The following is a 24,650-nucleotide window of genomic DNA, read 5'->3' as shown; positions in this document are numbered from 1 at the left end:
GGCGGCCGGCAGGCGGCGCGCTGCAGCCGGCGGCCATCTTGTATTTAAAGGGGCTGAGCCGCCGAGAGAGCGGGTGGTGCCGGCCCCGGGTCTCGCCCCGCCCTGCCGGGACCGGCGCAGGGACGGCCACCGGCACCGCCATCGACGTCTTGCGCCGAGCAGGTTGGACGCGCGGGGTTACGGGGCCCCGGTCGCTCCCCTCGGCGGCCCTGGCGGGGAGAGGACGCGGCGGAGCCCGGCGGCGCAGGCCGGAGCGGGGGCGGCCTTCCCGGGGCGACGCTCCGCCGCCGGCCGCAGGGGCGGCGGGACCCTCGCGGGGAGCCGGGGAGGTCCTTGTAGCGGGGCTGGGGCTGGAGTGCCTCGGGGGCCTCGGCAGCGTCCCCCGGCCGCCGGGGCAGCGGAACAAGCGGGGGCGAGGGCAGCGTTCGGGCCGGGCCGTGCCCGCTGGAACGCTGCGGGTCGGCGGGACCGGCGCTAAGGGCGCTGCCGGCTCCGCGGACTTTGGAGCCGGCGAGGCGCGCCCTGCGGGATCAGCCCCCGCCAGCACCGGGGCCGCCGCTGGCTCGGGAGCCCTGCCGGTGCTCGGGCAGCTCCCGGTACGCAGGCTCGGTGCGCTCGGCCTCCCCGCGGGCAGGGCCGATTGCCACGCAGGGACGGCCGGCGGAGGCCGGGAGCCCCTGGGCGGGGAGCGGGGTGTGTGTATGGCAACTGCGGGACAGCCCCGGCCGTGGCTGTTTCCAGGGTGCTGTGGGCACAGACTGCGGGATTCGCTGCTCTATAATTAGTCTGTGTCTTCATTGCCAGGAATGGCTTTCACTCTAACACAAATAATGTATGTTTGCACTCCTGCTGTGTAACTTAAGTGACATGTAAGCGTGCCATGGCTGTATGTACCCCACAGCCGGCCAGGTTTGCCCTCCAGAACTCGGGAAGGGAGGACAGCAAGGTACTTTAGGGAAGAAATATGTGTTGTGAGATGAGGCAAGAGAGAACCTGCTTATCTGGCTGGGCTGTTCCTCCTGGGACACCTGAACCCCTTCCCTTTCTGGGGAAATCGGTGGGGAGGGACAGGAACACCAGTGCAGTACTGGTTCAGGCAGATGTAGGGGAACGTCACAGGGAGCACCATGACAGTTGTGTGTGACCGTGGATGGGACAGCTGTAGCAACGATCCAAGCTGGATCCTGTGTCGTTGCCTTCTCTCTGAGAAGAGCAGACAGAGACTGAACAAGTGCTTCCCAGCAGTGCCCGGCCCAGCCCCACACGGAGCAGGGCTCCAGCCTTCCCAGATGTCCCGTATCTGGCCATTTCTCTGGGCACAGCAATAGCACCCGTGCAGCTGAGGGCTCTCTGCAGCTACACCAGTTTGGCTTTAGGGGCTGGGATGGGGTCAGCAGCGGGGACACAGGCCAGGTTGGTACCAAACAGGATGTAAAACCTTCCGCCACAGGATTGGGGGGTGGGATGGAACAGGGCCTTGGCGGGATGAACAGGAACCCGATGGTGGCCGGTGCTCCTCGGGCAGCATCTGGCGGCACGGCGGGGGCTCGGCCCTGCTCCTGGGCGCTCCCGTGGATCCCTGAGAAGGGAGCTGTGAACCTGGCGTGCGTGGCGCTTTCTGCGCTCCCAGGAGAGCGTCCGACCGTCCTGCGTCCCGGAGCCTGTCCGCATCCCTCCCCTCCCCCTGCCGCAGTGTGGTTGGCTGCCGAGCCGGGTGCCTGCGCCGCTGCTCGCTCGCAGGGCAGCGCGGCACACGGAGCCGCTCCTCCGAGGGCACCGGCGCTGGACGAGCCGCTGCAGGCAGCCAGGTACCGCTCCTCTGCGGCGTGGGGCGGGGGACATTCCCATCCGGTGACTGAGGCGGGCAGGGTGCCCAGCCACCCTGGAACAAAGGACCGCTTTGATGCGCAGTTTCGGGCAGAGCCGATGAAAACTTTTTTTTTCCCCTTGCGAAGCTTTCACTTAGCCAGGTGGGCGCAGAATTTCTCTGTGGCGGTTCTGAGGGTTGAAGGGGTTTCTCTGGCTTGTTTGTTTCAAGGATACGCAGCGGGCGTGCCTCCTGCTGCCAGACAAAGCCGGAGGAACGATGACGGAGGCAGGTCATACAGCAGTAGCTCTCGAAGAGCCTTGTTTCGCCCCGAAGCGTCTTTTCATTATTTAACTGCTTCCTAAGCTTTTCCGAAGTGGAGGTGCACCCTACCAAAGGCGGTGGGCTGGGGGGATCGCGGGTAAGCTCCTGTGAAGGAGAGGATGTGCCTGGGAGGAGGCGTCTGAAGAAGAGCTGGGGGATGGTGTTGCGGTAGAACGCTCTGGCCAGGCAGCCGGGAGAAATCTGCACAATGGTGGGAGGCAGCAGCGCGTTACCAGAAACAGCAGGCTTCCCTGCGTCTTGCATAGCTGGCATCTGGCACTCTGCTGCAGCTCCGTGCTCGGCTCTCCTCTAGTGCCCTTGGTCTCCTCTCTTCCTTGCCGCCTTGGAGATATGGAAAGCACCCATCCCTGCCTGTGCTTGTGGGGAAAGAGGGTGGTGTTCAGCGCACATCAGGTCAAAGATCTGGCCGGCTCAGACGCAGGGTAAATAAACATGGCTGTGCTTTGCTGTAATTGGCAGAAGGAGCAGGAAGCATGTGTTCTCTCTTTCTGCTGTTTTGGAGGAATGTCCAGGTTGAAACAACAGCATTAACCCCAAATACCGAAATGGCTCTTGGGGCACAAAGGACATGTGGAAAGATTCTGACCTTGGCAGAGCTGCTGGATAAGTGCTTAATTTGCTGGGAAAGAGCCACCTCAAACAGCTCCAGCCAGACCGGGGAGCCAGAGACAGAACAGATCCTCTGCTTGTTATGCAGGTAGAGGTTTGTCCCTGTGACTTTGCCTGCCTTGCTGTGGTTTACAAAACCTGTTTGCTTCTGGAAATAGTAGCGCAGTCTTGCAGCCTGCAGTCAGCTGGTGTTTGCGGGTGCCCCAGAGGGCAGGCCATGGAGGGAGTGTGGGCACACCAGAGCCCTTGGGGGCACACAGAGTGGCTCCAGAGCTCCTGCTGCTCCCATCTGCATCCTGGTTATCTCCCGTGCTGCTCAGGCACATCCAGTGCATAGCCCTCACATTAGACAGATGCCTGCAAAGGCACTGGCTCCTGGGAATTACTCTGCCTGCTTTAATACTGCTTCATGCTGTCAGGGCAAGGTAATGGCCCTGGCTCTGTTTTTTTATAGAGCGGGACTCCCAATCAGATTCTGAAGCCGGGAAGAGATGCTTGCCCTGGCTCTGTTCCAGCTGCTTAGCTCTTGTCTCCACTAGCCTGGAAATGTGCTTTAATGGTGTTTCGCTGTAGTCCCAGGCGCAGCAGATGCAGAATGGATTTGGTGAGCTGCTGCAGACACGAACAAGTTTAAAAACAAGGTCTTATCAGCTGATCTGGAGGTGCCAGCATAAGCTTGCTGGTGGGAGTGGTGATGACTGCTGTTCTCATTCCAATGGCCTGCTGGAAGGGGCAGGTTTTCCTGGCCAGCTGAGGTTGTGAACAATATGATGTACAACCAGAGCAAAATGGTTTTCTGCTAATGGCAAAAATTGGTGCTGTTTTGTTGTTGTTGTTGTTTGGTTGCTTTTGCTGTTGTTGTGTGTTTTGTTGGGTTTTTTTTTAACCCTTGTTGATTCCAATATCTGTATTCTTTGGTAGTAACAAATTGAGTGATCTTGAAAGGAACGAATGATCTGATACAAAGCCAACCAGACTACCTGCTCTGTCTTCCTCAGAGTACTCATCCATACTGGAATTGGATGATGCTTTGATAATACAGGAATTGCTTGCTCTGGTCAGTCAGAACAAACAGCAGTACCTTTTGTCTTGTCCATTTCCAGCTGTGGGCTGGAAGATGGGAGGGGTATGGGAAGGTCCCGTGTTTTTTCTGTAGTTGTGTGAACATGAGTCACTGTGGCCGAGTCCTTGCAAAGTCACCTTATCACCACCTTGCCCTGGGTTTCAGGAAGGTTATGTGACGTTGTGTGTTTTATTAGAGATTGTGGGTGGTAGGGAGCTGAAGCTTCTGGTACAGAGGAGTGTTAGGAGGCTCCCTTCGTGCTCTTTCCCTTCAGCTCCAGTCTCCTTGCGGGAGAGCCCTTCTGCTTGAGCTGCAAATCTAGTTCCTTAGTCCTCGTCCCCTGGGCCTCTTGCAGCCTGCTGGTTAGCACAAGCATTCCCAGCCCAAGCCTTCCAGTATCTAGAAAAAAACCCAGAGCTTCATGGTCAGCTAGAGCTGGCATGTGTCCGCTGCTGAAAGAAGCAATGCTGGCCTTGATCCCTGGACCGCCCTCCCTTATGCCCTGGACAGGCATCAGGGCACATCAACAGCCAGGCAACTCATACTGTGTTATATGTGACTGAGTGCTGGGGAAACTGCTTGGGTGAGGTCTTTCTGGGCTTGGAGACTGGCTTCAAAGCCATGAAGAGATGTCTGGATGTCTAGGAGAGTCCTGGTCTCGGGGCATAGGAGAATGTGAGTGAGACAGCTTCTTGCCTTCATTGCGTGCTGTGTTGTTGCAAGTGGATTGCTTTGGGAAACCAAGAATCCCTGCGGGACCTTGCTGGAAGGAAGGAGGCACTGCATTCCCTTTCTCTGGGCCTTGGATCGGTTTCTAGTGCTGTGGTGCCTTGCTGCTTTGTCCTGAAGAGGTGTTCACTAAAGGCAAGTGCATTGAGTTTATCTGAGGAATTCAGATGAAGAATTTTTTTACCCTTTTTTTTCTCCCACAAGAGGATGGTTAAGTCGTGGTACAGGGATCTGAAGAGTTTGTGGGATCTCCATTTTGGGAGATGGTCCTTTAGCTAGACACAGATACCTGATCAGATACCTGCTTTGACTGAGGGAATGGACCAAGGACCTCTAAGCATTCATTCCGAGTAATACTCTTCAGGTAATACACAGGCCAGACTCTTATCAAGGGAAAAGTTACAATACAACAGTCCCTCTATACTACTTGGAGTCATGTGTGTTGGTTTAACTCTCTAGACTGTCTGCAATGCAAGAAAGGTCCGGGCTGGAGGCTGGCATTGGAAAAGAACTTTGGTCAGAAGATGGGAGTCTAGGTGTCCTCTTTTTGGCAGTAGGGTGTAGAAACTTATGAGACAACTGGTGGCAGAGAATGTTAGGGACATGAGAGTTCGACTGACATCTTTTCAGCTCAGAGATATGTTGGGTATGACTTCCCAGGGTGCTGACTCCTTACTGTTGTCCTCTTTGTGTGTTCTTAGTGACTCTAAGGGAGCATCCAGGGATTTCTGGCAACAGTAACAAGCATCACAGAGCACCATTCCTGCTCTGTGCCTCAGGTGAACCTCAGCATTCTTGTTTTGCCCATATCAAAGCAGCTCTGAAAATATCAGCTTGGATGTGGAGCCCAGCAGCACTGGTTTGTCCCTTCTCTGTGGTTCTGCTCCAAGTGACCTGGGTGGTGACCCTGAGCACAGTGGCTCTCACAGCAGTGTGTCAGTGTGCAGGTGTTCCTGGCAGTGTCAGTGTGTCCTGGCTGTGCAGTGGAAGCCTCAGAGCCTTTGCACAGCTGACTGTAATCTCCTACAATCTGTTTGCTTTCTGACACTGTGGTATCAAAAAATAAGAAACTTTGTGCTCCTGACACAGCCTCTGTGATGGCTGCGACTTTGTCGACCTGTTTGCTTTTTACTGCTTTAATTTTATTTTTCAGCATCCAAAGTATTAGTTGGTCTAGGTTTTGCTGTGGTGTCCCTTAGTAGAGAAGACTTGCTGTCTTATTTGCAGTCTCACTTCTGGCTTCATTGGAGGTCAACCAGTCATTCCAGAGACCCTTTGTTGCTCAACAGTAATGAGCTGGAAGAGGTCCAAGGAAAAACAAAACAAAAAGCCCTCCCTGCTTTTATTTTTCTTCCCAAATGTATGACCTTGCTGTTTGTCCAGGTAGCAAAAGCATGTCTCACAGGAGGAGACTGGGATAATTATGATGAAGCAAGACAGAGCCCTATGTTTCTGTTTCTAAATGGAAACCATTGCTATCTATCTCCGAAATGTGGTCACTTGTTCTTGCTGTGGGTCAGACTGACTTTTCCACAGGAAGCTTTTTCCAGAACCCAGCTGTCTTTCTGTGACTACCTTACATCACTTATATCCTAGAATCACCTTCTCTTGTGGAAGAATTTGCTGCTGAAAATCTGTTTCACTTTTTTACAGAAAGTGCTGGCAGACCATCTGCGGTTTGAAAGACGCTGCAGTTATTGTCTTGTGCACGCAGAGAGGCAATGAACTGCATTATCTGAGTTGTTTGTAGACCTGAGTTCTCTGTCCTTTTGTAGTGAACTCCTGTTTCTCCTCCCTCACTGCCACAGTCTTCTAGAGTTAGGCATCATAACCTAAGCTTTAAGATTCACTTGGACCCATTTAATCTGGCATCCTTGTAGATGTTGTGGGTTGAAGATAGAAGCAGTGAAGCTTCCAGCTCTTTCCTCTTAAAGGTCTTGCACGTGGGAGCAGTTTTGAGAGGCAGAAAAATGAGCTGCTGAAATTGCTGATGCTTAGCGATTTCGCGGTTATGCACTTGAATACAGGGGGAAGGTTTTTGCCTGGCAGGATGTACTTGCTGATGGATTCCCAGCTGATTGCTGCAGCTGCCACAAAGCCCCGTGCACGCATGTTCCTTCCCTGCCCTCCAGAGGGGAGCAGAAGAGGGGAGATGAGATGGGTGTTGTTGGAAAGGCAGGCTGTTCTAGCAGCTCGCTGTAAATAGGGAAGATGTGCCAACTAGAGCGGAAACGTGCGGGTGGAAACCTGGGCTGGGACACCTGCAGGTCCATGAGGATTGCAGTAGGATGAGCTGGGAACAGGGCTCTCCATCTCTCAAGGAGCTTGGTGGAAAAGCATTCTTCCTGTTCCAGTCTGAGCCCCACCCCGCAAAAGGCAAACTATGATGTGTCCCCCCCCTCTCTGCAGAAAACCTCCCAGTGTTTTCTGCCTGGGTAAAGGACACTCAGTGCCCCTTACTGAATGTAAAGGAGTAGGAAGAGTGCATATACAGCAGCCTCAGCCTGCCTGACCTCGATGTTGGCTGCCATAGTGAGTGTTTCCTCTTTGGAGGGCTGAGCACTGAGTGTAGACCTGCCAGCACTGGGGAGAACTAGAAATAAGCACTTTGGGGGCAGATTCCTGCTTCGGAAGGTTAAGTCAGCTCCCACTGGTGTTTGTTGCTTTTCTTTGCTGTACAAGAGGTAGCAGCATTCAAATGACTTCTCGGCAGTCTCCTCTTTGTTTTCTTGTTGAGCTGCTGTGTGTTGTTCTTAGGTTTGCACCCTCTGTCCAGCTTGGACAATGCTCTGTGCGCTGTCGAACATGGAAACATGTTGGTACCTAGCAGAGCTATGTTTCCAGTGTGTCACCCTGGAGTAGAAAGGCCAAGGTTGTTACAGATGTTTGCACAGCCAGTGAGAGAAGAGAATCCTTTATTGGGATGCCTTGAAGGATCTGAGGATGTAGTTGCAGGGTAGGATGAGTCTTATGTGCTGTGGATCAGGATGTTTTATTTTTCCTTCTCAGTCTGAAATCTTTACAGTTTCAAAAAACAAGATGATTGTGAGGACTGTGAAACACATGAATATTTTCTGCTAGAAGGGCTGAAGAAGGAATGTTGCTGTAGTAGAGATGCTGATGGTTTAACACACAGCAGTTTCATAGTTGAGGAGTAGTTCTGTGGAATTAATGAGGCTGATTTTCTATGGATCTGGGTCTTGCCTGGCTGACTCTGTTACCTAGCAAGGTGTAAAGTCTGGTGGCTTTTTATCCTGTAACATGTTCCTCTTTTCAATGTGTTTGTATTGTACTTCTGAAAGATGAGAGCAAGATCTCTGTATGGACATGAGTGATGCTGCCATGAAAACTGAGCATTTCACAATTGGCCCAGTACCCATAAGGTCTTGTACTGCTCAGCTGTGAGAGTTCTAGAGCAGAGTTCTAGCTTTTTGTATGTTGGGTATGAGGCTGTTCCTGGGTATCTTCCTGTGTCCCAAGCATTGCCTGTGGTCCCGAGAGCTCCCACTTGCCCGATTCCCTGTTTGTAGGTGAGTTGGAGTGTGTTTCCTTAGGAGCTGGAACCAGTGATGGGGCCATGTAACCCTTTAGCAGTTATTACCTTGGCTTCTGTGGAAGAGGTGTGTGCCTGCAGAGCCTTCCTGGGCAGCTGTCTGGACCTGTTTGAGAGCATGAGAATGCTTGGCCACATGAGGCAGCAGTAACACGCTTTGGGATGCCAGCCTCTTTTCTCTAGGGCTGGGAGTTGTTGCACATTTCTTCCTGAGTTGTGCTCACCTGCAGAAGTCTGTATTAAGCGAAGCTTTCCTTATTGCTTTAGCACTTGATATCCCCCTCCAGGTGTGTTAGACCGGGTGAAATGTCGGCCAAGTGCCAGTTTCTGGAGAATGAGTTTGGAAGATGGGGTATGAGTGGCAACCAACTCTCAGCAAACCTGTTTTTCCTTTTGAAACAGCGGTCTGTGTCCTCTGTCTTGACCTTAATGAGGTTTTCCATGTATTCTTATCATACTGTCTTCTCCAATGCAAACTGGCCTAAGCCATGGTCCAGATGAGACTATTTTGGTATAAAATGCCCAGTGTGCAGGGTTAACTGCATGTGGAGCATGACAAATACCCAAAAGTGAAAGATAACAGTGCAGAATGACTCAGAGTTGGTGCTGATGCTAGATCATGAAGTGAATGTGAAGTCAGCATTGTGACTTTGGGGGAGGATGACTCAGTTCTTGTTCAGAGGTGTGAACAGAAACTCAGTCTCCAAGAGACACGAGGTGTTTCTGCCCTGCTGAGGGGTCAGTAAGGTCTCACTGTGTCGAGGGTTTGCCCACCTTCCTGAGGGATGGATGTACATCATGGGAACAGAAGCCAAAGAAGAGTTGAGAGTTCAAGCCTATAAAACAGCTGGAGGAAGAGTGAGGCTAAAGAGGAGGAGATGAGTGGGTTTAATAACGAGATGAGTGTACTTAAAACAACTGTCCCAGTGCTGTTTGTCATCTTCACTTTAAGTGCTGCAGTGAGGAGGATGCTGGGCCTCTCTATTGCTCAGGGCCCGTTCCCCAGTAGCTCCCTGGCACTTGGGCAGAGTGCACAGGTGAGGAGAAGAGCCCTGCCAGAAAGGGGAGCTCTGCTTGCTCTGCTCCTGTAGCTGGGAACAGTATTTCTGTTCTCTCAGTAAAACAGGAGGCACATGGCAGATGCTGAACAAAGAGCCCAAACCTTGCAGAGGTGGGTCCAGCAGGAGGTCAAAGGCAGATCTGCTGGCAGCAATTCCCTCCCCTCCTGTGTAGCTTCTGGGCAGTTTGCCAGCTTCCTGGCAGCAGGGGCCTGGGCACTCAGGTTGCAGAGTCCTCTGCCAGCTCCAGGTAGCAAAGAGGTGCTGCCTGTGCAGGGCATTGCAGGAGGCTGGTTTTGGAGTGACTTGATAGCACGGTGGGAGGTGGCTTTACTGTTGAGTCAAGTGAGGAGGCTGCTGGGAGGCCCCAGCTGGTGGGAGAGGCTGTGACTGTGCTGGATGAGTGAATCATGGAGCAGCCAGGGTCTTGCTATAAGGGGTCTTGCCTGCCTCTTGTGTCTCTCAGCCTCTGGCCTGTGGTGCTTCCCTAGCTCCTGGACTTTGTATGCAGGGATCTTGTATACAAAACCCACACGCTAACATTGTGGGTTGTAGTGCTCGGTGTCCCTGTGCCAAGGCAGTAGCTGAGTACATTCCCGCTGTGTATCTGAGGGGAACAGGACAGGGGAGGAGCACAGGGTTCTTAGGCCATCCTGAGTAGTCCTTGGGGTGGCAGCAGGGTGAATGAAGACGGAAAAGCTGTTGGTGTTTCAAGTCAACACCTGGATTATGTTAGTGTGGCTGTAGCTGTTGGTATATGTGAGCTTCCCCAGTCAGGCAGTGGTGTGGTGTGTCCTGCTCATGGCATGTCCCTTAGTGCCACAGTGGCAGTTCTGTGCTGAGGCTGCCATCCTCAGGTTGTACTCTTCTGGTCGGACAATATTTTGGCACAGTAATGCCACTGGTGCCTCCCTGTTTGAGACAGTCTTCTAGGAGATTTCCTTTGAGGAAGCAGAAAGCTTTGAGCTGGCATCCCTCCACTTTGTGTTCCCTTTCTTCTGCAGAAGAGGTGCTGAGCTCTGACAGCCTCTCTGCATCAGTGGTCTGTGGGCAGAACGTGTATATATTGCAACCCCAGCTGCCAACCACAAATCTCTGCTCTTAAATGGAAGCTAAATTAGTCCTCCCCCTGCTGCAAGTGTGGGGGTGTTGGAGGTCACCGCTGGCTGTAGCCTTTTTGTCTGCTGTCCACGTGGGCCACCTGCACTTGTTGCCAGCACTCCCAGCCACAGAAGCAGAGGCACGTGCCCTGACAGCTGTCTGCTGCCAAAGGGAGAGGGGAAGATGAAGGAGAAGGGCTTAGAGGAGGCAGTCAGTTAAACGCTGTCTCTGACTGCTTGAAGGAGGTTGTGATTCTTGTATCTGGTTGCAGCTCTCTGAAACAACCCTGGAGCACTCAGGTTTTGTCTTGGTCTCTGTGCAGGGCTGCAGGAGCAGGACTATGTCCACCATGGTGTATCCAAGGGAGGAGAAACTGGACAAGCTGAGCCAAGAGGAGATAATTTCCAACACCAAGCTGGTAATGCAAGGGCTGGAAGCACTCAAGAATGAACACAACTCCATCCTGCACAGCTTGCTGGAGACCATCAAGTGCCTGAAGAAGGATGAAGAAGCCAATCTCGTGCATGAGAAATCCAACCTGCTCCGCAAGTCAGTGGAGATGATAGAACTGGGGCTTGGAGAAGCTCAGGTGAGAGTGGTGGGTGATTCCTGAGGTGTTATCTGGGATTGACAGAGGAAGGGTAGGCATGTGGCCATTTTCTGTAAGCTGCAGAGGTGGGAAGGAGCTAAGTGTAGAAGGCTAGCATGGGTGGACCCTAAGGTGCATGTGAGGGAGAGACAAGGTTGTGGTTGTTACTGACTGAGACTCTTAACAGGTGATGATGGCATTGTCCAACCATCTGAACGCTGTGGAGTCAGAGAAGCAGAAGCTGCGTGCTCAGGTGCGGAGACTCTGCCAGGAGAACCAGTGGCTGCGTGATGAGCTTGCCAACACCCAGCAGAAGCTGCAGCGTAGTGAACAGACCGTGGCTCAGCTGGAGGAGGAGAAGAAACACCTCGAGTTCATGAATCAGCTGAAGAAGTATGATGAGGATGTCTCGCCTTCGGTATGCCCCAGTCCTTTTGAGCAGCTGCTTTTGTGGGTCCGGGAGGTTGGACCGGGAGAATTGCCTGTGTGTGATAACATTGCCCTGGGTTTTTCCCCTTCCCATGCACAGCAATGCCTGTAACTACAGGGGGCCTGCATGGGGCAGAGTATCTGGATTTTGTTTTGTGGGGGGAGATGATGGCAGAGACAGCAGCAGAAATTGAGTATGTTGGTGGGCTGCAGAAGGGCCGAGAGTTTGGCAACTGACTCAGCTCAGGCTGCTGCTGTCTGTGCTCAGAACCAGCATTATTTGTGATTCTCATCCTCTCAGGAGGAGAAGGAGGGTGACTCCACCAAGGACTCTCTGGATGACCTGTTCCCTAATGAAGAGGAGGAGCATGGTCCTGGATGTGAGTGTTTGCTCGTGCATGGGTGCTGCCCACCCCTGTTCAAGCCTGCTGAGCCAACTGTCCTGTGTTTATTCCTGTGCCCACAGTGCCCCACCAGCACAGCAGTGCCGTGGCAGCTGCCCAGCAGGGCGGTTATGAGATTCCCGCGCGCTTGCGCACCCTGCACAACCTCGTCATCCAGTATGCCTCCCAGGGACGCTACGAGGTGGCTGTGCCGCTCTGCAAGCAGGCACTGGAGGACCTGGAGAAGACATCAGGCCACGATCACCCTGATGTGGCTACCATGCTCAACATTCTAGCACTAGTGTACAGGTGAGCGTGGTGGGACAGGCAGCACCGGGCCGGGACAGCTTTCTGCATCTCCTGTTTCTTTTTACAGCACATCCAGTGGTTTGCCTTTCAGAATGGTTTTGGCCTAGGTGGGGTACTTGGTTTGACAGACTCCCAGATATAACTAGGGACTGACTGAAGTGGGGAGAAATGGGGAAATGAAAGGACTGTGGAGGCTGGGTCTATGTGGAAGGGCACTGTTCATTGTTCTGCCTGCTCTGGGCTGTAATATCCAAATCCCAAATAACTGGTTGACTTTGCACTGCAGGGATCAGAACAAATACAAAGAAGCAGCACACCTCTTGAACGATGCTCTTTCCATCCGTGAGAAGACTCTAGGCAAAGACCACCCAGCAGTGAGTGTCTCTCTCCTCTTTCAGTCACTTCTTCACCCTTGGGTGCACCAGTGTTTTACTGCTTCAGTATTTCCTGCTGGCTGGTTCAGTGTGGCCTGTAAGGAGCTGGCTTTTCTTGGATCCTGTGATATTGGCAGGGCAGCCTTCTGGACCTCCTTCTCTTGAGAAGCAGCAGCACTGCAGGCATGGAGGAAATGGGAAAGTCACTGTTACTGTTGCTTTTGTGCCCCTTGTTTGGTCCAGCTGGAATTTGCTTTGTTTCATGGAGAACTTTCTGTCTCCGTAGGTGGCGGCGACTTTGAACAATTTGGCTGTTCTCTATGGCAAGAGGGGGAAGTACAAAGAAGCAGAGCCACTGTGTAAGCGAGCCCTGGAGATCCGTGAGAAGGTACGAGTCTCCTTTCAGCTCCCCTTGTGGGCTTTCTCCCATTACCTCAATGCATGTGGGGCATCCAGGGCCTGTCTAGTCTGTTCACCTGCTGATTCTGCTGCCACATTTCTTGTCTCTCCAGTATTTGCAGCCCTAGAGAGGCCTGCCAGAAGGTGGAAGCTGGAATTTCTCCTCCTTGCCTCTCCAGACCTTGGCTTTTGTTTGACATAGGCATGCGCTGGGGGACTCCAGTATCTACCAAGTCCAGGAGTCCACTGCAGCCTTTGTGACTTCTCTTCTTTTGTTCACCCAGGTTCTAGGCAAAGACCATCCTGACGTGGCCAAGCAGCTGAACAACCTTGCCCTGTTGTGCCAGAACCAGGGCAAGTACGACGAGGTGGAGTACTATTACTGCCGGGCCCTGGAGATCTACGAGAGCTGCCTGGGTCCTGATGACCCCAATGTGGCCAAGACCAAGAACAACCTGGTGAGGCGCTGGGGAGAGGCCGTGTGGTGTTGGGGAGGGGTGCTTAGAGACACAGCAGTAGCTGCAGGAGGTGGGCACAGTTAATCTGTTTCCCAGTGGGGCTGGAGCTGTTTTGTTTTGGTTGCAGGCTTCCTGTTACCTGAAGCAAGGCAAATACAAAGATGCAGAGGTGCTGTATAAGGAGATCCTTACCCGTGCTCACGTGAAGGAGTTTGGCTCCGTGGATGGTTTGTACACCAGAAACCCTTGGGGCTGAGGAAGGGGGTTCCTGGCTCTCAGCCTGGACTCGTCTGGTTCTGATGTTGTCCATGCTGAGGGATGGGATGCCTTGCAGGGCCCCTGCTTTGGGCAGCCCTTGAGATGCTGCTCTTCTAGTGTGTTACGCTGTTCCCTCTCTTCTCTCAGGAGTCTCAACCCAGTCTTTACAGGGTTGGGAATGGTAAATGGCACAATCATGCTCAAGCATAGGCTGAAGTTTCTCCTGTGCACCTGGCATGTGTACTTCTGCTGGGAGGGCTTGTTCTTTCCTTCCCTTGTCCTGCCTTTGCAGTGTCAATTGTCTTTCTTGGGACTCTGGGCCAGGGAGGGGTGGAGGATCAGGAGTGTCCCTTCCCTCTGATGAGGTTCTAGCTCTGGGGACAGAGTGCTGGGCTGTACAGGAGGCAAACAACAGCATGGGGTGGTGAGTGGACCTGTTCTGCATTCTTCCTCTCACAGATGAGCACAAGCCAATCTGGATGCATGCAGAGGAGAGAGAGGAGATGAGCAAGGTGAGTCTGATCCCAGGGGGGTTGATCTTCTCTTGTCACAGCCTATCTTTTATCTCCTCCTTCCTGGAGACGCTGCAGTCTGAAGAGCTGCCAAGGCCAGGGGGTGTCTGGAGGGTGGGGATACAGCAGTGCTGCTCCCTGGGCCGGCAGGGAGGGCAGGCCCATCAGAGAGCAGGGTACTTTTCCTGGGGCAGGGCTGTTCAGTCTCTCAGCCATGGCTGCATGCTCTCTCTGCTTTAGTGTTTGATCCCTCTTGGGCCTGCAGATGATGGAAGATGGCAGATGGCTGTGCTGCAAGGCCTTGGCACTCTGTTCCAAAGAGCTGCCAGCACCCAGAGCATAACTGGCTTCTGAAGCAGCTCTAAGGCTCTCTAGGGAAAAATGGAGATCGAGAAGAAACTGCTGCTGTCACCTTGCTTAGGAAATGGAGCCATATCTGAAAATGGTCTCTGCACAGGATGGGCCCTAGCTGGCCTCTGAAAGAGGATAGAAGTAGACTGTGCTTGCCTTGGACTAAGCTGAAAGGCAAAGCTACTGTTGCTGCTGCAGCCCAGACCCTGCTCTGTGGTCAGTAAATGCAGCAGTCATGTTTTTGCTTTTGCCACGTGTAAGGCCCCATCTGTTTTTTTTGCCGGGTGGGTGAAGAAGCAGAATGAAGGGTTCTGATCTAGTCCTCTGCCTGCAGTGGGACTCTCCTTTTCTTTTTCCCCTCAGAGCAGGCCCCAACCCTATAGTGTTCAGGCAACAGTCTGACTGACTTAGTGACTGAGTCCCATCCTGTCAGCCCTAAAAGCAGGACGCTGGCAGGTGCTTCCCACAGCATCCTGTGCCTTCCCATTGGACCACTCTGCATGGCTCTCAGTGCAGGGCACTGCTCAGCTTTACACTGTTCTGTTTGCTGTGCTGCAAAGGCTCCGCTGCAGAGAACTGCCCTTGCTGCAGCATCATCCTGGACAAGTCCAAGCTGGAGTAGAGACCAGGCTCCCCTTGCCCCCTCTGGGATTGAGACTCTTCTGGTATCTTTGGAGAATTTGGGGGTCAAATGTAGATAGCTGTAGTGTGAAGCTCTGCTCCAGGTGATGCAAACTCTGCCATGGGGCAACAGAGCAGGCTGAGAGACTCACAGCTGGAGTAAGAGATTCATTTTACATGTGAGTCTTAGGCAAGGGCTAAGCCTCTTTCCCTGACTCTGGGGCTCCTGTCCCCAAGGCAGCTGTGCCTGTGCCCCATGGCAAAGCAGGGTTGGCATTCCTGTCCTGGCAGCAGCAGTAGTCACAGACCTGCTTGTACTCCTGGCCCAGGAGCTGGGGCCGATGTGCTCTGCCTTGTGCCGTTTCCATATCTTCTGTTAAAATGTATGAAATTTCCTCTGACAGAGCTTGACTGCTTTTGTCCCTTGCCCCTCTTTCCTGGCAGCAGAGGCCTTCAAGGTTTTATCTGCCCCAGAGGATTTGACACCTTTCCTATTAGGTTCAGACACCCTTTAGGGCTGCCTCTACAGGAGAGATGTAGTGAGTCCTGAACTGGTGTCCTGAGTCCTGTCCCTGGCCCCTGCCCAGGCTGTGTAGGCTCCACATGTGCCTGTGGCACAGAGACACTCTGGCCTGTGGGATAAAGAGCTGAGAAGTGCTGTGGGACTGAGTGAGAAAAATGCTCCCCATAGAGACCGTGTCTTCTGGGCTCGAGGGTAGCTCGTGCCTGGTCTGACCCCAGCACCAAGTGGCAGATCAGAGGGCAGAGAAGGGCAGCCGGTGCAGAACTAGCAGCTCTCTTCTCTCCCCACCCTGCAGAGCAAGCACAGAGACAGCGCTCCCTATGCTGAGTACGGTGGCTGGTACAAGGCCTGTAAGGTTAGCAGGTAAGGTTTGTGGGCAGCTGTGGGCTCTGGAGGGGGTGTGACCCCAGGGCTCCCGCTCACCTTCCCTCTGTTACCTCAGCCCGACTGTGAACACCACTCTGAGGAACCTGGGTGCGCTGTACCGGCGCCAGGGCAAGCTGGAGGCAGCCGAGACCTTGGAGGAGTGCGCGGTGCGCTCCCGGCGACAGGTAACCCCCGAGGGACCTCCCCTGGTGTGGGGGCCTTGGGGGGCGCCTGGTGTCACTGCTTTTGGTGAGGGACCCTCCTGGGCCTCTCTGGTGTTCTTGGCTGACATTCCTGTGACACCAGAGGGCCGTGGTTGTTGGGGATGCATTTGTTCAGAGGCCCACCCGTGTGTGGGGTGGTGCATGTGTGCGTGGGTGGAGTAGATGTCCATGTGTGGGGAATGCATGGCTCGCTGAGTGCAGAAATACTGCAGCTAGGTTAGGGCACATTACTGGGCTTTGTCAGCTACTGGGGAGAACTACACTTACTGCGATGTTTTCTTCATGCTGATTTTTTTGTCCAGAGGCAAAAAATACCTAGAATTTTTTAAGAGTACTTCTTGCTTTAAACTCCTCTAAACCCTCAAATAATAAAGTAGGAGCTGTAAGCACCTAGCACAAAAGACTGAAGGACAGGTGAATCCTTCACACTTTAGAGTGTGACGGAAAGAAGCTGTCAGCTTTGGGGGAGCAAGGCCTTGTTCCACAGGGTTGGTTATGGCCTTGTGGGGACTCATTGAGCTGGAGTTCAAACAGACACTGCTAAGTGCAGCACGGCATTATCCATCCTGGTTGTGCTGGGGCAGTGGCAAAGAGAGGGAACAGGAACCAGGCACAGCGGATCTCTAGAGGGTAGGAACACAGAAAGACGAAACACAGCTCTTCCTTATCCTTTCCTACTTGCAGGGCATTGACCCAATCAACCAGACGAAGGTGGTGGAGATCCTGAAGGAGGGGGATGGCACAGAGAGACATCGGAGCCTGGGGGGCAGCGTCAAGTACGAGAATGCCACAGACGGTAGCGAGGAAGTGAGTATGGGCGTGGAATGGAGCGGGGTAAGTACAAGACACCATCAAGAATGGCCTCAGCCGGCTGCCAGAGGGGAGGGACAGCCTGGCTGAGGGCTGTCCCCGCGTGGCCTGTCGTGGCATCCTTGTCTGCCTCCATTCATTCCCTGCACATTTCCTTCCCCTTTCTTGGCATGAGCCAGCCAGCCCACAGAGGTGCGTGTCTGGGTCTGGCTTCTGGTGTACAGAACAGATATTTCCAGCTGAGGGCTCCCGCTTCCAGGGAGCTGCCGAGTCCTGGCAGTGCACAGCATGAACTGGTCCCAGTCTGCCCTTAATCTTAGGCTTGTAACCTTATTAACATCTCTCCCTGCTGCTCCCCTCTGGATGAGAGCATCGGCCCCACCTTGGGCTCAGCCAGCCTCTGAGAGGCATGTGGCTGTCCGTCCTGCGCTGTGCCACTGACGATGCTGAGCCTGGGCAGGGCTGTGTGTGTGTGTGATTTGCCTGGTGTGTCTGTGACTGACTGACTGCAGGGCACAGGAATAGTCTGTAGCCAGCATCTTTGCTGTGCCCCTCTCCTGGTCCCGTGCCCTTGGCAGGCTCTGGCCAAGCAGAGGGGATAGAAGGGAGGTCTTTGCAGGATGGCAGGCTGAGCTGAGGAGTGGAGTGGAGGCAAGAGACTGGTGTTAGCTGAGGCACAGACAGGGCAGCCTGAACCTGTCTAGACTTGCTCTGAGGCTGAGGGTGACTTTGGTCACTAGCACTGAGTTTGGAGAAAGGTAGTGATCCCGGGCTGGAACAGGTTCTGCCTTTTGTCTCCTGCAAGCAGGAGGATGGAGAAGAGGCAGCAAGTGAGCATGGTGGGTGCTTGGCTCAAGGGCTGCTAGAGCTGTTAATGCTTACATTCCTCCTGCAAACTCTGAGAGCATAGAGTAGCTGGGGTTGTTGCAGCCTGGCACAGGGACGGCACTGAGCACACAGAGTCCTTTGCTGCCCCCCTCACATCTGCTGTCACTAACCCTTCCCCACCTAGCTCTGCTCTATCCCCACCTGCATGAGCTCCTTCCCTTCCTCTTTTTTCTTCCCTGTTGCCATGACAGCCCTTCAACACCCAAAGCCTAAAGCCTGCTGGCTCTCTTGATTGTGGATTGTACACAGGAGGTGGCTGAAGGGGATCTGAAAAACAGACCTTCAGGTGGACCCAGCAGCTTTAAGGTGCTGGCTGCAAGCAAACCCAGGTGCAAGGCTGTCCTTTGCCCCAGGTCTTGTCATCAGGACCAGAGAGGGTCTGACCTCTGGCAAGGCACCAGCTCGAGGCCCCTGCACTCACTGTTAGTAAGGAGAGCCCTCCCTGGCTGTGCTTGGTGTTGGGTGATCTCTTTGCACTGGTGATGATCTGGGAGACCTTCCTGACATGCTCTGAACTGGTCATCCTAAGGGGAGTAGGCAGTGCCACACCCTCCCTCAGCCAGTTCCAGGGAATAGTCCCTGCTCATATGACCCTTCCCCAGGGGTCTTAGCAGAGCTTCTGTGACCCAGACAGCTGTAAACAGAGGATTTGAGGGCTAGCCCAGCACCCTGGGGGACACAGCTGCTGCCACATGATTCCTTTTCCAGCCTGCTGCACACATAGCCAGACTTCTCTTCTGAGCCAGCAGCCCTGCACCGTGCTGAAGCTCCTTGCAAAAGAAGGCTGAGGCAGCTCCTGCTGCTTCTGTCTGTCATGGTCTGTTGTTTTCCATGTTGGTGCAGAGACCTCAGATGTGCTGCCTTAAAGCAGCCTCTGCTGCCCTCCCCTAGCTGTCCTCTGCTGCAGGCAGGGCTGTGGGAGCCCCCAGGGTGCCCTGTACCCATGGGCACCTCTGGAAGCACCCCAAGGCCTGGACCAGCTGCTTGCTGCCCAGGTACTTGGGATGTGAGAACAGGGGGATGGCACCGGCTCCGTGGTGCAGGAGCAGGAGACCCCGGCTGTTCCTCCCTGAGCTAGGCTGTTCCTCTCAGCCCACTAGCAAAGAAGTGAGGCCACAGTTTCAGCCTCACAAGACTCTCCCTGCCCAGATGTGGCCTGTGGTCTCTGCATGCAGCCTGGGCCTTGTCCCACCTGCTCCCCAGGTGACCTACAACCTCACAGCCTTGTAAATTGTGTCTTTCTCCTCTCTGTGCACTAGGCTTAAATGCCTCCCGAGACTCCCTCTTTCCCCTCCACCGCAGTCACCCGGATGTTTGTGTTGTATCCTCCGACTTTTCCTCCACACCATCCCTCCTTCCTCGGCGAGAGCTCCACGCCGGTCCCCCAACCCTCCTGGCGCGCGAGGGCGCCGCGACGCCTGCGGAGGAGTGCCTGGCCCCGCGGCCCAGCTCCAGTGCCGTGGCCAGCAAGAGCAGGAAGAATCCGCGAGGAGCTGCCAGCTCCCCCAGGCCAGGGTGACGGGCCGCCGTCCCCTTGCGTGCCCCCAGCCTTGGCCTGCCCTTGCACATCCCTGGGGCCCAGGCCTGCGGGGGATTGCCTTCGCTCCAGGCTTGCCGACTCGGTTGTCCCTAGGCATCTTCAGCCCTCCTGGCTTGCTCCCTCCATCTCTGCGGAGGCTCGAAGATGGAGGGCTGTCCTGGGGCAGTGAGGCCTGGCCGAGGCAGGGCTGTCATGTGCCCAGTTCCTTTCTTCCCTGTAGGCTTAGCTGATACTAGTGCCTTGTAGCAAACCTGTGCTGGTTCCCGGTGCGATGGGCTCTCCCTGTAGCACAGGGCAGTCCCCACCTTGCTACCCTCCTCCCTGCTGAGCTCTGTAAGCCAGGAGCAGTGTGTGGGTCTCTGCAGGGGCACAGGAGTGTAGGGCAGCCCATAGAGCTCCTGTACGTCCAAGATGAGGTGAGGGGGCAACAGCCAAGGACTGTGTACAGGAATTGGCCAGCACAAGCTTGTTTGGCTGTAACTTCCTGACTGGATGCTATTTCTCATCTGGCATTAAGGGGTGAATCAGCCCCCCCATTGCTACAGGGTTCTTAGGTGTGGCTGGTGGGTGAGGTTGTTTGCTGTTCCTTGAAAGCAGAGGAGGGCTAGGAGGAAAGGAGTGGTTTTTTACAGGGGGCAGACCCCAGAGCATTAGAAGTGGCTGAGAGATGGGGAATGGCCTGGTTTGGAGCAGCGTGGTTGGGAGAAAAAGAAGGTGCAAAGACGGATGTGAGGAGGTAAAGGGCTAGGGCTGGAGGCGCTCTGAGCAGGTGGGAGCAGATGGGATGGCTGGAGGGAGGTTGCTGCAGGGGTAGGGGCTGGATTGCTCATGGGTCTGTGGGGCTGACTGCAGTCTGACTGTCCCTAGCCAAGAGTGGGTGGGAAGTGTGTAACCCTGTTAGCAATAGGGTCACCCTGCTGACCCTGAGGGGCTGTGGGGGTGGCTCAGTGCCTCTGAAGGCTTCAGGCCTTCACAGGCTCTGGTGCTGTTCATCATTACTGGGGGGGCCAGACCTCCACTGTCTTGGGACATCCTTGAGTGTACACTCTCATCTCACCTCCTATAGGAAGGGAACCTCCCTGGCCCTCCTATCTGGGAAGAAAGCTAGGGAGGCTGTAGGCAGCAGGATAGAGCCCAGGAGCCAGCACAGGACTCCTCCTTATTTATTTAGCTAGATCCTTCCTTTATGCTAGTCATCTAGCAGGTTGTGATACTAAATGTGCTTGTGTCTGTCTGGGCCTGGCTTTCCTGTGGTGGTGCAGAGGCCCTGGAGTACATGCATGCTGCTCCCCTGGGAGCTTGTGCTTACTGAAAGGAAGCACCCTTGTCCTCAGGACCACGGGGTGTGGAGCCCAGGGCTGAGTGCTGCAGGGCTGTACCTTCCCTGCCTCTCTGTCCCAGTGCTGCTCCATGCTTCTGGAGAGCGGTGAGTTCCCAGTGCAGGGTGTGTTTGGACCTCAGGGCCGCCTGCCCCTGTGCTTTGCCATGTCCTGGACCTGGTGCTGTAACAACCATACCTCTAATTAAAGGTAGACTGACCCAAATCGCTGCCCTGTGCTTCTTTCCATGCTCTGTAGGCCAGCGTCGGTCAGCCCTGGGGTGGTGGGTGCAAATGCTGCTGGAGCAGGTCTCGGGGTGCTTGGTGGCTGTCTGTTTGTGTACAGGGGCATGTGCTGCCCCCAGGGCACCCCTCCCAGGCTGAGCGTTGAGATGAAGGGCCCAGCTCTCCACTGTGCTTTTCCCTGTCCTCCAAATTGGAGTTGGCTGCTAGTCTCAGCTCTGTAACCATGTGTGGCAGGGCTGCTCTGGGGCATCTGAGCTTGGACCTTCCCAACAGGCATTTCTGTCTAACCAAAGGAATACCCCATTGTGTCCCTCAGTGCTGAGCTCTACATGCTGCCAAATTCTGCCCCAGTCCTCTGCCTCCATGCATTAGGCAGGCTGGGAGCATGCAGTGGAGAGAGGAGCTCAGTGATGGAGCTGCTGATTTTTATTTTTTTTTAAATGCTCTCATCCTGGTGGGTGCAATGGGGTGGGGGCTCTGCGGCAAACCAAACCCATAAATGTTCTGGGTTAAAAATAACCCGTCAGAAAAGGGAGTGGGGGGGAGAAGAGAGGCTATTTTTAACCCAGCATGCAGCATTTGGTTCTGGTGTTGGTCTGCAGTCAGTCTGCATCACTGCAGCTGGGAAAATGTGGCTCCATCCTCCACCCTGATACAAAAGCGTACTTCCTGGCCTGATCCTGCTGCCCTTGTACCATGGTCCTGCTCCCCTGTCCCAGCTGTGCTCCCTCTTCCCCCCCTGGCTTGTGTGCCCTAGGAAAAGCAACAGTGCCTGGCATAGCAGTGCCCTGCAGGGAGAGTGGTGACCCAGTGTAAGTCTGGTGGGGAGGCAAAAGACATTTCCCCATCTTTGCTAATGCTACACACTGATATTCAGCTCATCCAAAACCTGCCCGGGATGCCTCATGCAGGAATTGAATTGTTTCCTTTGCTGCTTTGGGTGCTCTCTGCATTTCTGGTGTGTGGGTCCCTTTGCAGCAGCAACAACACATGGCTCTCAACTTGGAAAACCCTCATCCCAAGGAGAATGTGAAGAGGTTCAATGCACTTGCTTTATCCAAGAAGGGATGAGATGAATACCAGGAGAAAGGTTTGCTGGTAGGAAAAGTCCTGGTCAGCTGTTAGAGAACAGTCTAGGGCTGGATCAACTTTGGGTAGTCAGAGCAGAGGAGCACTGGAAAAGCCTTCCTCAAGGGCCACAACCTGTAATGGTCAGCACAAGGCAGAGACCCTGCCTACCTGCAGAGCTGCTTGGACAGTGCTGAGGTAATTGCTACTGCTAGCCTGAGCCACAAGGCATTTTGGTCATTTGGAGTGCTTTCCAAGGGGCCTCCCTCACGTCTTCCTAAGGAGTAAAAGGACTTTTGCCATCATTTTTACATCATCTTCTTCTGCCCCAGTGTTCCAGGGGCCATTCAAAGCAGGAGCAGGGAAGACTGCTGTTATCTGGCCATCAGAGCAAAAGTAATTCCACATCAGCAGTGGCGTCACAACCTTTTGTAACAGGCAGGCCAGGCCACAGGGGAAGAGCTTGGTGGCATGATGACATGGTGGCATAGTGTGGTGTCATGCTGGCAACTTGTGCCATGCGTGCATGTGGAGCAAAGTGCAGGAGGTGGACTGAAGCCTGCCGGGGGCTGAGAGCGCCTCACTGAGTCCTGAGGACTTTTGGAGGCAAGTGGGAGGAAACAGGTTTGGGAGCAAGATTTCAGGCTGGTTTTTGATCTTCAGAAAAAGCAGGCAGACACAAAAAGCCCCTTGCAAAATGCCACCCCTGGGGCAGCTAGTGGGGCTGCATGCAGCTAAAGTTGGGGGGCCTAGGAGTAGTGGTGCTGGTGCAGCCAAATGAATCCATCCCCAGTGGAGCTGCCTGAATTGCTCCAAAGGCTCAAAGCCAATTGTCTTGGGGGTGTTAGAGGTGGGACAAGGCTGCGTGTGCAATGTGAAATGGGCTGGTGTGGTGTGAGTGAGCCTGCAGGAGCAGGGCGTGCATCTGCATGGGTGCTGGACAGAGAGGAGGAATGGTGATGGTGTGGTGAAGAAGGGGGGGAGGATGAGGATGGTCTCCAGCCAGCAGCAAATGAGGAGAGAGTCCTTGAAATGCAAGTCCCAGCAACCTGTCCTGGCCTGACAAAAATATCCCTAATCTTGGGACTCCCAACAGGGCTTGTTGCCTTCCTGGCCCCTGGGACCTCCTTGGTAGTTGCTGCCTGAGCTGTTGCGGGTGATGGAGCTGTGTTTGAGCAGGATTGTGCGGATCCAGTGCCATTTGTGCTGGGGGCCTGGGACAAGTCAGCAGCCTGGGTGTTGAGCTTGCACCAGGCAGGAGGGAGTATCAGGTTGGATGAGCCAGACAATAGCAACAAGGGTTCCTGGCTCCATGGTTATCATGTTCTGTGGAGAACTGGGTGAGTGGAAGCCATGTAGTGAGCAGTAAACCTGCTTCGGGCCAGGGCTAAACCCTCAGTGCGATTGGGCGAGAGGATGTTTGGAGCCAGTTCCAGCCACTCAGCTGCAGCATGCCAGAGCCTGATCAGTGCCACTCAGCCATCACCCTGGCTTGTGTCTCTGTGTCCAGGATGGCAGTGGCACTCTCCAGCGCAGCAGCTCCCTGGGAAAAATCCGGGATGTGATACGGAGGAGCAGTGAGATGTTGGTCAAGAAACTGCAGGGCAATGGTCCCCTGGAGCCCAGGAACACCAGGTACGTGCAAGGGTCAGGCCCTGTACGAGGGCAGGTGTGGGCTCTGCCATCTTGTGTCTGGGTCAGACCACTCAGAGCACGATCACATCTGCTCTCCTCTGCTTTCTTATAGCATGAAACGAGCTGCGTCCTTAAACTACCTGCACAAGTCTAGTGATGCTTCATTTGAGGTAAGCACAGTGTGAGTGGTGGGGCTCATACAGGACTGTGTGTGAGGCTGGGGGCTGTGTGGCCAGCGACACAGAGGGCGAGGGGCACAGTAGTGGGCCCCAGGTGCAGTGCTGAGAACCCTGAGCTTGGTAGCCCCTCATCTGAGGCCAGAGCTCCAAATGTGAAGGTGTTGCTTCCAAGTACCCACCACCCTCCCTGCAAAGTGCAGCCAAAGACTGGGAGCAAAGGCAGCAGCTGCTGTGTGTGACAGCAGCGCGAGGGCCGTCCTGGCTTGCAAGGCAAGGGCTGCAGGAGTTGGAGTGGCAGATTTAGGGCACGGAGGTGTGGATTGTAGGTACCTCATGGGCACTGTATTTTTTCCAGGGCACCCAAGGCCTCCGTGCGGAGAGCAGAGGCCTGAGCGCCAGCAGCATGGACCTGTCCTCCCATAGCTCCCTGCTCTCCTCCAACTGAGCCGGCTGCTCCGCCGCTGGGCACCCTGGCTTCGCGCTGCACGGGGCGGCGCCCGGCACCTCCCCACACCACCTACTCTTGTCCCCATCGCCGGTTCTCGTGCCACCGTCTGCCTGCCCAGCCCGGTCTCCCACGGGGCTCCCTAGCTAGTTCGGGCACCGCAGCCCGCCCGCATGCTCCTCTGCTGCTCACCGGGCCCGCAGCTCGGGTGGCCGCATGCTCGGTACCGGTCACACACGCTCGCCAGGTAGAATCGCCAGCCCGGGGAGGGGGGGCTGTCCCCGGGCCGGGGCAGCGGCGGGAGTGCCCCATGCCCCCGGGACGCCGGTCCCCCGCCGGATGATCGCTGTACTTTATTTTATTAAATAAAACCGACCCTAGAAGCGACCTCGGCTCGGCCTGAGGGGCACGGGGGCGGGGGGGAGGCGGACCCGCCTGCCGGGGGGACGGTGGCGGCGCG

At 54.8% G+C, this 24,650-nt stretch overlaps 1 protein-coding gene across 5 annotated transcripts; it reads left to right on the top strand.

Moving 5' to 3' along the window:
• Window positions 1–35: 35 nt before the first annotated feature.
• On the top strand, window positions 36–24,577 carry LOC120747920 (kinesin light chain 1-like). 5 transcript variants are annotated; one of them, XM_040053971.1, is made up of 16 exons: window positions 36–162; window positions 10,588–10,854; window positions 11,042–11,272; window positions 11,585–11,663; window positions 11,750–11,975; window positions 12,262–12,349; window positions 12,636–12,737; window positions 13,033–13,206; window positions 13,334–13,433; window positions 13,924–13,976; window positions 15,767–15,834; window positions 15,914–16,022; window positions 16,746–16,895; window positions 23,442–23,566; window positions 23,679–23,736; window positions 24,101–24,577. In XM_040053971.1, exons 2-16 carry the CDS (start codon window positions 10,606–10,608, stop codon window positions 24,188–24,190), a joined length of 1,902 nt encoding a protein of 633 aa, XP_039909905.1. In that variant the 5' UTR covers window positions 36–162; window positions 10,588–10,605; the 3' UTR covers window positions 24,191–24,577. The 5 variants fall into 5 exon arrangements, with proteins under 5 accessions (XP_039909905.1, XP_039909906.1, XP_039909909.1 ...); XM_040053972.1 differs by lacking the exon at window positions 36–162 and adding an exon at window positions 1,709–1,808; XM_040053975.2 differs by lacking the exon at window positions 36–162 and having other exon boundaries at window positions 16,746–16,868.
• Window positions 24,578–24,650: the final 73 nt, after the last annotated feature.

The sequence above is a fragment of the Hirundo rustica genome, unplaced genomic scaffold (assembly GCF_015227805.2).
Source record: "Hirundo rustica isolate bHirRus1 unplaced genomic scaffold, bHirRus1.pri.v3 scaffold_303_arrow_ctg1, whole genome shotgun sequence".
NCBI lineage: Eukaryota > Metazoa > Chordata > Aves > Passeriformes > Hirundinidae > Hirundo > Hirundo rustica.
Note: the sequence above shows the minus strand (reverse complement) of the source record. Positions and strands in the feature narration are given on the sequence as shown.

Excerpts from the sequence above, each read along its gene's own strand:
- LOC120747920 (XM_040053971.1), top strand. The coding sequence starts at position 10,606 with ATGTCCACCATGGTGTATCCAAGGGAGGAGAAACTGGACAAGCTGAGC. Across the intron at positions 11,664-11,749 it reads GGAGGAGCATGGTCCTGGAT|TGCCCCACCAGCACAGCAGT; the intron begins GTGAGTGTTTGC and ends CTGTGCCCACAG. Across the intron at positions 13,434-13,923 it reads GGAGTTTGGCTCCGTGGATG|ATGAGCACAAGCCAATCTGG; the intron begins GTTTGTACACCA and ends TTCCTCTCACAG.